This window comes from Saccostrea cucullata, unplaced genomic scaffold (genome assembly GCF_032062105.1).
Source record: "Saccostrea cucullata isolate Sc308-1 unplaced genomic scaffold, CSIRO_AGI_Scuc_v1 ctg1840, whole genome shotgun sequence".
Classification (NCBI taxonomy): domain Eukaryota; kingdom Metazoa; phylum Mollusca; class Bivalvia; order Ostreida; family Ostreidae; genus Saccostrea; species Saccostrea cuccullata.
Window position 1 is genome coordinate 175,001 of NW_026927735.1, and position 13,409 is coordinate 188,409.

Genomic DNA, 13,409 nt, shown 5'->3' on the forward strand with positions numbered 1-13,409 from the left:
ATTTATGAGCTTAAACACATATAGTATTTGCAAATTGGTGTCTTAAAATAAATGTAACCTTTACTTTGTGATTAATTTTGCAAGAAATAAAAATTTGGACAAAAATGAAAAATAAAAAAATTTAGTCCGAATTTCCTCTGCATAGTCATACATTGAGTTTTGTTCCTGTATATTTTCTTCAAGTACAAACATATTAATTTTTTAAATTGATATTGAGTTAAAACTTAGTTATTTTACCCATTCAGAACAGTTTTTGACTTAATAGATTACACTTATAAAATTTCCCTTCTGATTTCTGAAACCTGAGTAAACGTCTACCTTAATACTCCAGTAGCTGAAACTCTCAATTGCAAATGCTAAATCGACGCTTAATGATAGAATTATATTTTTTATTTATACAAAATTTTATTCACATAAGTGAATGGGATTGGGCAGCAGGCAAAGCCTATTTTAGCCCTCTCCCTAGAATTATATCATTAAGGATCACAAATGCAGAGCAACACTGACGTTTAATGAAACAAGCAAATAGTGTATCATTAAGCGTTGCAGCTGCAACCTTTAATGATAAAAAATCCCCCCTTTCACCAATCTGAGATCTTGTCATGCATTATTTTTTCGTGTAAATATGCAATTTTTAAAATTATTATTTTTCCTATATTTTTCATTTCTAACAGATCTTTACTGGTGAGAAATTCTATTAGAAACACCCCCCTTTCTGATAAAACTTGATACTTCGATCTTATATATTTCAATTCCAGTGAATTTTCTTGTACTTTTCCCAGTTCTTTGTATATCTAATGTTATTTTCAAAATATATTTACAGTTTAAATACTTCGAGTATGCATTGGTCGTTATTTCAATAGTGGTTGCAACAATGCATAGTATGCACAGTTTTTGGAAAACAAAATAAATATAATTTACTGCCGAGAAAGGAGTTTGAATTAAGAATACGAAAAGTACTCTCGGGAAAATTTTGTAAAATTGGAAAATAAAAAAAAATGGAAAATAAACCAGTGAATCAACAAATACTCTGCATCAAGAATATGTATGCTGAATGTGCTACAGAAGAGTGATGAACATCGGGATCGATCCTACAGAAATGACAGGTCACGGTGCAGTGGTCAGGCGAGCAAAAAATATATGCAAAATACTTTTGATATATAATAGAACATAGGCAATGCACATGGAGATATGTTTTACAATATACTTTTTCCATAGATAATTTTTTAAAGTTAAATGAATTTATCTGAATGCATAGAATAAGTACCATTAGAGAATTTTTTCACTTTTTCGCAAAATAATGAATGAGTTTAAAAAAAATAATTACAAAGTGAAAACTGTCTAATCCGACACCTGAATAATCCGACACTCTGTGAATTCCGAAGTTAAATTTCTTTCCCATTTTACTTTTTTCAATTTTTTTATCACTGTGAAATCCGAATTTTTTAATGTGTGCAAAAAGAGTCGAAGAAACATAACAGAAATAGTTTTTAATCATATTTTATAAAGATGTCATGTTCGAGACCTAGAATTAACTACGTGGGAGTAAATACATGTACAACATTACAACATGACAACAGCTGTCGAGTTCTAAATTTATTTTATAGAACATGAAAATGTACTTCCAAACGATAGAATGTAATTATAGGTAACATGTCAGAAAAAGGATTTAAAAAGAAATAGCGATCGCAACTTCTCGGGCCTTTTCAACTAGCTGAAAAAACAACAACATCGAATGTATTACACGGACACCAAGACAACCCCTCTTTTCAGAAACTTTGAAATAAATGATAGAATTCTTCTTATCTGTGGAGCATGGAGTTTACCTTCATTAAATGCAGAAATAAATGTATTACTAAAATATAACACATAATGAATAAGTAGATGTATAAATTTTTAACATCCGAGATTATTTTTCCGACCTCTGACGGAAAGACCAGAGAAAAATTGGTTGAAAGATCAGCCTATATAATTGCACGGTTCTCTGACATGTTACTTATAATTAAATTTACCGTTTAGAAGTACATGATGTTTCACAATATATGCCACACATCTAAATGGTATAATCTGAATACGGAGCTATAAATATAAAAGTTGGTTTACAGTACTTCCAAAAACTATAGATATTAAGCATACTCGAAGGAAGAATATGGAGATAACGAACAGTACCGTAGTAATCAATATCAAAGTCCATAAAACAATACAAAATAGGAGTAGTGCAGACCTCTGAAACATCAGGGGTGGGATCAGGTGCCATGTATGGTAAGTATTAAAACTGTAAATTATATTTTGAATAAACATTAGATATGCCAAAGAACGAGGAAAATTACAAGAAAATTCACTAGATTTAAAATGTACGAGGGCCGTTCAAAAATTGAACGGACTGTGCTATTATTTACTCTTACAGACGTCATATAGTAATAAAATTTCACAGAAATATGTATCTTAAAGATTCCAATAAATTTTGGGCAAAATTTCTGTATTCAAAAAAAAATTCTACTAAAATTATCGGTATGTTGATATCGTTGATGGAGAGGTACGGCGCACGACAAAAAATTGAAGCACGCGGATTCAAAAATTTAACTCATTGATTTTCTAAAATTCGCGATATTTTTCAACAATTTTCTCAAATATACCTTTAAATTGTTCTATTATTATGTATTTAGATTTCGGACGTAATATTTGAAGTACTTACAGAAATATAGTGATTTTTCTCTGATGCAATTCCCGTGAAAACGACTGTGAAAATGACATCTCCTGCATTGACGGCGCACTACACTTTTGTTAAAATATGTGTAATGCTCGAGATATCGGCAACATAGATCCAAAATATGCATAATAAAACATATAGTAAACAAGGCTACTCGTGGCATTCACCCACAAATAGCAAATTGAAATTTTAGACAGTTAGACCTCTGCAAAAAGGCTATACGGGAGGACGGGAAGAAGATTATAGACGAAAAGTTAACTTTATCCGGATGTAAAGAACGTGATTGAGAGTCACCAATATCACACTATATCTCATAAGTAGTTTTTGGTTTAAAAAAAATATTCTTTACTTGTTTAATAGATTTTAAGCTTGAAAAGAAATGGTGTTTTGATGGTGAGTAGATAAGGTAACTCAAACTATACAGGTACTCAAGGGAAAATGTTGAGAAAATGAAAGCTCAATCAAATATTTTTTTATAATGCTTGTGACGTCGAAGATTTTGCTGCGCCGTGACTTAATGGTCTGTCCTGAAAAATCACTCAAAATTAATACCAATTTACAACATTTTGATATGAAATTTTGAAGACCATTGTTTGTATCATCTGTCCTTAAAACTTGTCCATTTTTCTCATATAAACATGACTTAAGCTGATTAATTTTGTTGACAAAAGTTTGTTTGTATCATCTGTCCTTGTCGTTGTTAAGACTTAGAAAAAATGACAATATAAAGTCTGATAATTTTTTAAAAGAAATGTATTGTCAGTACATGTGTATACCATATACATTGAAAGTTTTTAATTGTACTTTTATCTAAGGCAAAAGCTATAGCTCTTCAAGATCGAGTGCTGGGAAATAAAAGCGATAGATCAAGTTATGCATTTAATTTCATTCGCCGACAAGAACTGAAATCTACAGTAATGGTGTCTGTTTTGTTGGGCTTCTACATCATTGGATGGACGCCGATGATAATACTCTTTTTCTATGAAATAACTTGTGTTAAAAAGTGCGTGCAATCTCCATTTATTAGGTAGGCATTTCCTAGTTATGATGTAATACTAGGTTTTCTGTCGCAAAATATCAGATTTATACTTTTTTTGAAAATGTTATTTCTTATTATCTTTTGAACGAGATTTATTTTGTTCATGTTGATTCAACACCACTTACTGATGAATATAGCTTTCTACTCGGCAATGCTCGGGTTTTTGAGAGTGAGATTCGTTTTGTACATTGTACCATTATCTACTACTTCAATGCAGTATATTTGAACCCGAAACTTAAGATTTAATTGTTTACTTCACAAAATCTCGAGATCAGCTGGAGCTTTCTAGGATTGTTTTCAATATTGTAAACGAGTTGGCATGTACTTTTGATAAATCCTAGGATGAAATTGCAAACTAGTAACTTATTATATAAATTAAATCAACATACATGTTGATATATAACAAACACGAGTTCTTAAAAAATTATATAATCCCTGCATATTTTATGAAGAATTTGAATCACTTTAAAATTAAATAAATCTTTCATCACATTTTAAAAATGATAACAAATTATTTAACATGTATCAAATGCTTCTATTTTTCTATTTCAGAGCTACTTGTCGAATTCTTCTATATATGAACTCGGCTGTAAACGTATTTATTTACGCAGGCCGTTTGCCAGAATTTCGAAAAAGCATTCAAAATGATATAACAAAGCTACAAAAATATTTTTGTTTTTGTAGAAAGTAGTTAAAACTGTGTCCATGTTCCTTCAAAATAAGCTTTAAAAATACAAGCGACTTACAGGCATGTGTATACGATATGTGGCTTAAACGAAATTGAAGAGGAACCTGCGATATTCTTCTTATTTAATATAACCCCGACAATTGTGTCTAGATATGTGTAAATGTTGTTAAACATCTCTCTCTAGATTTTAAATCGTTCACATTGAGACACTAACGCTAGTCGATGAGGCTGAAACGAAGACCTATGCAAGGAACACATGTCCATTCAGTTAGAGAAACTTTTTTATGCCAAAATCTACTGGGACACGGGATTCGCTTTATTCAGTTTCACCGAAAGGAATGGTCAACAAATCCTGCAGGGATAAACAAGGATAAAAATTCAGCAGACGTTTTCACCATTGCGCCAAGAGGACAATATTTCTTAAAGAAAAGATTTAGAAAAAATTGTTAAGTTTTATACAAATATAATAACAAAACTGCTTTTATTGTTTTAATACAAATGATTAAACTTACTTAGACATTGTATATATTCAAATCATCAATAATAAAGGAGTGTAAAAAATGTAATTAATTTAAATGTAACAATGAATAATGTGATTCTTGCTATGAACTATCATTTTCATAAAAAGAAATTTCTGTATGATTAATTGTTTAGCATTAAAGAAATGAAATTGATTAAACAGTTCTTTTTGTTTGCATAAACGCATGCATAAAATCATCACGCAAGCCATTCGATTGATCATCTTCATGAAATCAAAAAAATCTGACAGTTATTCCTTATATTTACATGTTCTTTATTCCGCTTATCCACTTGCTACAAGCCCCGCTTCTGTCTCTATTTGTACCGCCCCGCAAGTGATTTTTTTGTACGAAAACGTGATTGTAAGAAATGTATCACTTCAGGTCAAGATAACTAACTTCTCAAGTGTTGATAACTTTCTGATTTGTCGGCCAAACACCGACTTTATATCTTGTCCAGTCAAGACAAGCTGTCATATTTTGTCGCAATGACGAGATAACTTTAAGTCACAAAACAAGATAAATTATCTCTTTTTGTCGATATACATATAGCTATCGCAAAAATATGAAAGCTTGATTGTACAAGATAAAAGTTGGTGTTTGACGACAAACCTAAAAGTTTTCATGACTTGACGAGATAATCATCATGACTTGACTTGTTATGCTATGTTGACAAAAAATTATGTGGATGACATAAGTATGCCACCATACTAAATAAATAAAATTAGAATACACAAAGAAAGATAACTTTTTTTCTGAGCACTACAATGAGATCTAGGAACGAAAAGTGAAATGTTTTAAATTGATATTCACTTATAAATACATGTATAAGGAAATATACCTTAAGTTTATATGATAAATTTAATGTCCATCACGCGCACGAACTGTCTATTCTAATGAAAAAGTCTACAGAACTAAAGATTAATATGGATCTCTCTCTCCCTCCCCCCCCCTCTCTCTCTCACACACAGAAAATCAATTAAATTGGTTTGAAATGAGAAAATCAATTTCAAATCAATATTATTTTCAAATGTTTTTTTACTGGACGTTATACCTTGAATTGATAACAAAGTTACTGGATTTTATACATATTTATACTGAACATCATTGCGATCGTCGTGAGAAACCTTTGTAATCAGTACATTTTAATGAAATTATTTTTTTATTTTCATAAAAAATGTTAATCTACGAAGATATAATTTTTTTTTATTTTTTGTCTGAAAAATTATCCTTGAAATCTGTCCTTAGACAATTGTTAATAAACATTGTTGAACAAATATTTTGTTTTTGGCTTTAAGAACTCCTTTCCTTGATTTGTTTAATTCTATTTAGTTTCACGTTTGACAATTACCTAGGAAATATACACAAGTATATTTTACTACGTTTACTGTATGGAGCAGTTTTATTGTGCAAATACACTGAAAATCATCGATAATAAAATGTGATCTTTATTATCTTAACTGCTTTGAGCTCTTAAGGATAGATGATACAAACAAATTTTTTCTTTGAAAAAGTTTTAATATCATGTCACAGATTTAGATAAGTGGATGGTTCCTAGATTTTTTTTCTGCTAAGAACTGGAATATGAAAAAGACTTGGAAAATATTAGTAATATTTCATTGAAAAAACAAATATAGACAAATCAAATTCAGTAAAGGTTTACAGGTGAAAATAAATTTCAGAATATGTTATCTTGGCGCTAAAAGTGTAATTTAAACCTCTGAAAAATATACCAAGCCAAGTGAATTTTATAAGGAAAAGCAAAATGGTGAAAATCAGCCTATAAGATATTGGTAATTTTTTGTCATTTTGATCTTCCTCTTAAAATTCACCTGGCTCGGTATATTTTTTTAAGGTTAATATTACACTTTTAGCGCCAAGATAATATTTTTTGAAATTTATTTTCACGTGTAAACCTTTACTGAATGTGTTTTGTCTAAATTGGTTTTTTATTGAAATATTACTAATATTTTCCAAGTTTATTTCATTTCCCAGTTCTTCGGAGAAAAAATTCTGAGAACCATCCACTTTTCTAAACTTGTGACATGATATTAAATCTTTTTCAAAGAAAAAAATTGTTTGTATCATCTGTCCTTACTAATGACGGATCTGGCGCTAAACCAAATGTCATAGTAGTTTTTTTTTCTCATTTGAAATTGCCGCGGCATTCAATCAACAAGAGGATTTTCAAAATATAATTACTAGTGTAATATGTACTGTGGGTTCTCCAGTCATGGAGAAAGAAATATATATAATTTTCCTTACGTTGCCTACGTCTATAATTGATTGGTGAAAATAAACTAAAAGAGAATTACGTGGAAATAGATTTACAAAATATATACAACAATGATTCTCTAATGATTCTTAAATGTTCCTAAGCTATCCCAGTGCTTTAACTTTTCAAGGTCTGAAACCAATTAATTGAGCTTCCAAAGCTCCCAGACCTTATGTCACAAAGCAGTGTCTCCAAACACTCTCTATTATATAATTATTGTAGTAGGTTTGGAACCTAATGTACCCCAAATGGTATGTCTGCAGTATATTGAGACCCGCAAATGAGGCACAATAAATTCCTTACCTTTTTAACACGTTCCACGCTGATCAACTGCCACTGGTAGACTAACTACGAGCATCAGCGCTCGCCAGTATTTATAGTTACCCAAAGACGCTAAGTCATCGTCTTTGTCTTAGTCACTAAACGTTTGATGTTATATAGCTAATACACTAGGAAGCATCTGATTGACAACTAATTTGCATATTATTAATTTGATCAAGGAAATTTCCACTACATTACCCACGCCTCCGAAACATATGCGTCCCGCATATCAATGAAATAAAACATTTTTTTTTTCTTCTTTTATTTTTCAATACACATACTTCAAATTCCAGTAATTATTTACAATGAGTTTAAAGGTAATGCAATATCTCTTGACATTCCCGCAAAAAAATAATAATCGAATGAGTCCTATCAATAAACATTTTGCTCAATGTACTTGTCACTCGACAGAACACAAAGTGTCATAAAACACTATTCTTCACTCCAAATAGAAGAATTCCTCTTCTTCGACAGTTTCCACAATGTTCTTTTGGTCTTTGGTGTACGTTGACACCACCTTGTGAACTTTTCTTTTCTTAACGTATCTGTCTTTACAACCACAATTGGTTTGCGTAGCTCTCGTGCATGTACTTGTAGATCCAAATGAAAATCTCCCAAGTGGTGTTGGTTTCTCAGGAAGAGAAACAGGGGTCCTTCTCTTGGGTTCAAACACGGGTGCTGGAGCCGTGGCTTTTCGAACTACCCGTCCTTTCTCTGGAGATTTTACTTTGATATCAACACTTGCTTCTTCATTCACGCTTTTGACATCTTGTGAATCTGGTTTGGTTTCATCATGATCTCCAATACATGAATTATTCATCAGCTTACCAGCACCTTTATCACCATCATCATCCTCGCTACTCGAATCACCAGATTGGGAACTGCTCTCGCTGACACTAAGGGTCTCATGAATTACATCTCCGGGATCTTGTTCAAGCCATGATTCATCTTCCTCGTCTTTCTTTTCTTCACTAACTTTAACCTTCTCATCTGCTTTTTGCTGATGTTCCGTTTGTTCGTGGAACTTCCTCTTATGACGAATCAAATAAAGCCTCTTTTTGAAAAGTTTTCCACACACTTTGCATGGATATCTTCCTCCATTGCAAGCTAGCAAATGTTCCCTCCAGCGATTACCGTCTACTTCGCCATCACACAAGGGGCATTTGTTTTCCTTAGCTTTTGTAATTTTCGTATTTGCCATCGTAGCTGAAATAATAAAGAAATAAAATAGTTACATCTCTATTCTATAAACAAAGCAAACATAATTATCTCTGCTACCTCTTAACTTAATAATTCTAAGTTTCATAATCATTTAACCATTTGGGTTTTCTACGAATGCGTTTATGGTCACTTTCATCAACCAATTCTTCTACAGCATCTACATTAATTGGGCTTTCATAGTCAATTTCGTCTGACTCGTCTTTATCTATAGATGCTTCGTTGTCAATATATAAATTTTCAAAGTTTAAAACTTGTTCCTTCTTTTTGCGCATCCTATCACAATGGATGATTTGCTTTTCACCCTTTCTACCACATGCAACGGCATAAAGAACATCGGACCATTGCTCAAGAACCTCGAATGGCCCGCGCCAAAATGAGGTAAGCTTGGGCGAACAACCAATTTTCTTCTGTGGAAAATATACAAACACCTTGTCACCAGGCTTAAATCTTTCCCATGCCATTTTCATGTCATGGTACCTCTTTTGCCGATTCATGGCGGTTTCAATATTTTGACGGACAAAACTATGTGCTCTTTCTAGCCTTTCCCGTAGGACCCAAGCCCAGTTGTTTGGACTTTCTTGTTTCAGGGGTTCTGGCATTTCATAGATTAAATCTAGAGGTAACGATGTTTCTCGACCTAACATCAGCATATTAGGAGTTAGTCCTGTAGATTTATGTTCTGCCGATCTGTAAGCCATCATAACATATGGGATTTGTGCATCCCAGTCCCTTTGGTTCTCTTGTACAAACGCACTTAACATTGATGTTAAAGTTCTATTAAATCGCTCTACCATCCCATCTGACTGGGGATGGTAGGCAGTTGTGCGTGTTTTCTCAATGTGTAGAAGCTTACACACTTCACCAAACAGCTCACTCTCGAACTGTCGCCCTTGATCGGAATGTATTATTCTGGGTGTTCCAAACCTAGCAATGACCTCTTCTACAATAATTTTTGCGATCGTCTTAGATTCCATATTTGGCATGGGAAATGCCTCTGTCCATTTTGTAAAATAGTCAGAGATTACGAGAATATATCTGTTTCCATTCTCGGTAAGAGGCAATTCTCCAAGGATGTCTGTCGCTATCCGATCCATTGGCATCCCAGATGGCACTAGCTGCATGGGTGCAACCTTTTTCTTATTCGGGTTTTTGCGCCTTGTACATATATCACATCCATTGACATACTGCCCAACATCTTGTTGTAGACCGGGCCAGTAAAATCGTTGCTGTACTCTGGCCAATGTTTTTTCAACCCCGAGATGTCCAGCTGTCTTTTCGTCATGACAATGCTTTAAAATATTCCTTCTCTCAAAGAGAGATATCACTTGTTGCAGTTTGACTTCATCTGTCTCCAACACAGTCCATCTTCTACAAACAATTCCATTTACCAATGACAGTCTGTGCCATTGACTCCAAAGAGATCTGAGAAAGTATCCTTTGCATCTTATATCTTCAAAAGCTGGCCTTATATTTGTTTCAAGCCATGACTTCACAAGGCATATGTCTTTGTCTTGATCTTGCATTTCTTGCACAGACATGTTTACCTCCGATGTCTTATCCTCATGTATCGACCGAATTCTTGCTTTGGGGTGAATAGATTTGCTGGCACACGATTCATTTCCACATTGTTTGCAAGGGATTCTGCTCAGAGCATCTGCATTTCTGTGCAAATTGCCTGCTCTATGTTGAATCTGTATTTCATAGGTAGATAATGTTTCGATCCACCTAGCTATCTGTCCTTCCGCATCTCTCTTATTCAAGAGCCATCTCAAAGAACTGTGGTCGGTGTGTACCACAAAAGGCTTACCATACAAGTAGTGTCTAAAATGTTTGACAAAGTTAACAATTGAAAGTAACTCCTTGCGTGTAACGCAATATTTGCGTTCAGCTTTGGTTAGACAGCGACTCGCATAATAGATTACTTTCTCATCCCCATCCTTTACTTGAGACAAAACAGCGCCAATTGCTGTGTCACTTGCGTCGGTGTCAAGGATGAAAGGTTTCGAAAAGTCTGGGTGCGCAAGCACAGGTGCTTTCACTAACTTATCTCGTAAAATGTCGAATGACTCTTGACACTCTTCCGACCAAATGTACTTTTTACTCTGCTGGGTCAATGCATGAAGTGGTTTGGCTAAAGCAGCGAAGTTGGGTACAAACTTTCTATAGTAGCTACAGAAACCCAAAAAGGATCGCAGCTCCGTGATATTTTGTGGTTGAGGCCAATTTCGGATAGCGTCCGTTTTCTTTGGGTCTGTCGAAATTCCCTGTTCTGAAACCACATGCCCCAAATAGTCAACACTGTTAGCAAACAGTGTACATTTCTTTGCTTTTAGCTTTAACCCTGCTGCTGCCAATTTATCAAACACTTTGGATAAGTTCTGGAACATGCCTTCAAAGGTTTTGGCGTAGACAATAATGTCATCGAGGTAAATGAGGCAAATGTCCCATTGTAGACCTGCTAAGACAGTCTCCATCAACCTCTCGAAGGTAGCCGGGGCATTACATAGCCCGAATGGCATTACATTGAAATGGTACAAGCCATTTCGAGTGACAAATGCCGTCTTGGCTTTATCTTTTGCATCCATTTCTATTTGCCAGTATCCTGAATGGAGATCGAGTGTCGAGAACCATTTGCATCCCGCTAGCTGATCTAGTGTTTCGTCTATGCGGGGTATAGGATAGGCGTCTTTCTCTGTAATGGCATTGAGGCGCCTATAATCAATGCAAAATCTCGTAGATCCGTCTTTCTTCTTTACTAGGACAACCCTTGAAGCCCAAGGGCTCTTAGACGGTTCAATAACTTTATTTTCTAACATTTCTTGGACATGTTTATCCACCTCTGCATTCATGTGTTCTGGGAGCCTCCTAGGAACTTCTTTGATGGGCTTATGACTTCCTGTATCAATGCTGTGTTTAGTCATAGCAGTTCGTCCCACATCTTTATCGGATCTGGTAAAGATGTGTGCGTATTTACACAAAAGCTGTTTCACCATCTTTGCCTGCCTTTTACTGTGATTTGCTATTGTTTTCTTAAACAATGATGTCATGTGTTCAGGCAAAGTCTCACTGGATTCTGTTTTATTTAATCCACCCTCAAGTATTTCTTCTACTGGTGCCAGTTGTCCAACTGCAGTGCCAACATGTATTGTGATATTTCTTTCAGTTGGGTTAAGCAAACGTATTGGAACACATTTATTTCCTTTCACTAAGGTCCTTCCTACTAAACCTCTATCAGAATTTAAATATGAGCAGGAGGGTTCTACAACACCAAATTCTGTACCAAATTCTTGGTTTTCTGGAACAATGACCTTCCCAGTGGTGACTATTTCACTCTTTGAAGGAAGTGACAACGTTTCTAATGTAACGATTCTGAAACAACCTATTCTACCTTCAAATTTCAAACAATGAGTTTCATCTCCCAGAATAAGTGTCTTATCGTGTAGATTAATTACACCTTTGTTATTCTGCAAACAGTCAAGACCCAAAATCGCATCTACATTAATGTCTGCAATTAAAGATGTTTGGTAGATGATTTTCTTCCCAAATTTGAACTTTATAAGTGTCTTCCCCAAAATACTCAAAGGAGTACCTGTAGCTGACAAGGTATTTAAGTCCGTTTCAGCCAACTCTATCTTCTTATCACGGTTTATGACTTCAAATACCTTTTGTGATAGAAGAGTTACTGTTGCTCCTGTATCTACTAATGTTGTAATCGGAACATCATTAGCAGTCCCCAAGATGTACATGCCTGGTTCGTTAACTTTTCTCTGTACTCCAATACAACCTTTCTTGATTGGTCTCCTGTTTTCTGAAGCTAATTGTTTTGCGGTGCCTTCTTTAGTGTAACCCTTTTTCTTTAGTCTTCCAGGTGGTCCAGAACCAAACTCTTCAAAATTATCTTTCCTTTTCTCTGTATTCTGCAGCCTACAGTTTCTCTTGAAGTGCCCAGGTTTTCCACAATTAAAGCACTCTTTAGTAGTTGTATCACTTGATTTCTTATTAAATTTTCGTGAGGAATACGAAGGAAATTCCTTGTTTGGGAACTTTTGCTGCCCATGCTTTATTTTGTCAACGTCTTTTTGAAGACTCAGAAGCATATCTTTCATAGATTTCATCACTTCTTCCAGAGTATCCGAGTTGGTTTTAACTGGTGGTTTTCCACTACCTATCTCTCGAGCAAAAGCATCACTATGCTTTTTGCGTTCTGCTCCTATGAAAGCATCTAGTTCCACCGCGTGCCTTATAGCATATCGTTCAGACTTCCTGGTCTTGATTGTTTTATTCTAAGACGCATGTCAAAGCTTGTTAGAGCATCTATGAAATACTCTTTGGCTAGTGTTTCACACAAGTCCCCTGAGGCCGTCGGATATGCAAGACGTGTTAGGCGTCTGATGTCTTGTCCAAGCTGGGGTATAGTTTCTGTTGCTTTTTGACGCCTCTCTTTTAGTTGTGCTCTATAGAGTTCCGTTTGATTTACAGGAGAAAAACGCTCCTCTAGAGATCTTGACAATTCTTGGAAGTTCATTTGTGACCTATCTGGAAGATTTCCAAGCACACCTTGGGCTTGTCCGCGTAGGGATACTGCCAAATACATTCCCTTTTCTTCCTCTGACCACTTGTTTAATGACGCACAGGCA

The 13,409-nt window shown here is 34.6% G+C and overlaps 2 protein-coding genes across 2 annotated transcripts in view; one reads left to right on the plus strand and one right to left on the minus strand.

Annotated features, from left to right (window-relative positions):
- The window catches only part of LOC134275393 (melanocortin receptor 5-like), a 14,849-nt gene extending 10,409 nt beyond the window's left edge, over positions 1 to 4,440 (plus strand). Inside the window, exons 4-5 of the mRNA XM_062757677.1 lie at positions 3,526 to 3,737; positions 4,302 to 4,440. Coding sequence (XP_062613661.1) covers positions 3,526 to 3,737; positions 4,302 to 4,440 — 351 coding nt within the window. The remainder of the gene's footprint in view (positions 1 to 3,525; positions 3,738 to 4,301) is intronic.
- A 3,550-nt stretch (positions 4,441 to 7,990) lies between these two features.
- On the minus strand, positions 7,991 to 8,752 carry LOC134275394 (uncharacterized). Its single transcript, XM_062757678.1, has one exon. It carries the CDS (start codon positions 8,750 to 8,752, stop codon positions 7,991 to 7,993), a length of 762 nt encoding a protein of 253 aa, XP_062613662.1.
- Positions 8,753 to 13,409: the final 4,657 nt, after the last annotated feature.

Coding starts and splice junctions, on each gene's coding strand:
- LOC134275394 (XM_062757678.1), bottom strand. CDS start 8,752: ATGGCAAATACGAAAATTACAAAAGCTAAGGAAAACAAATGCCCCTTG.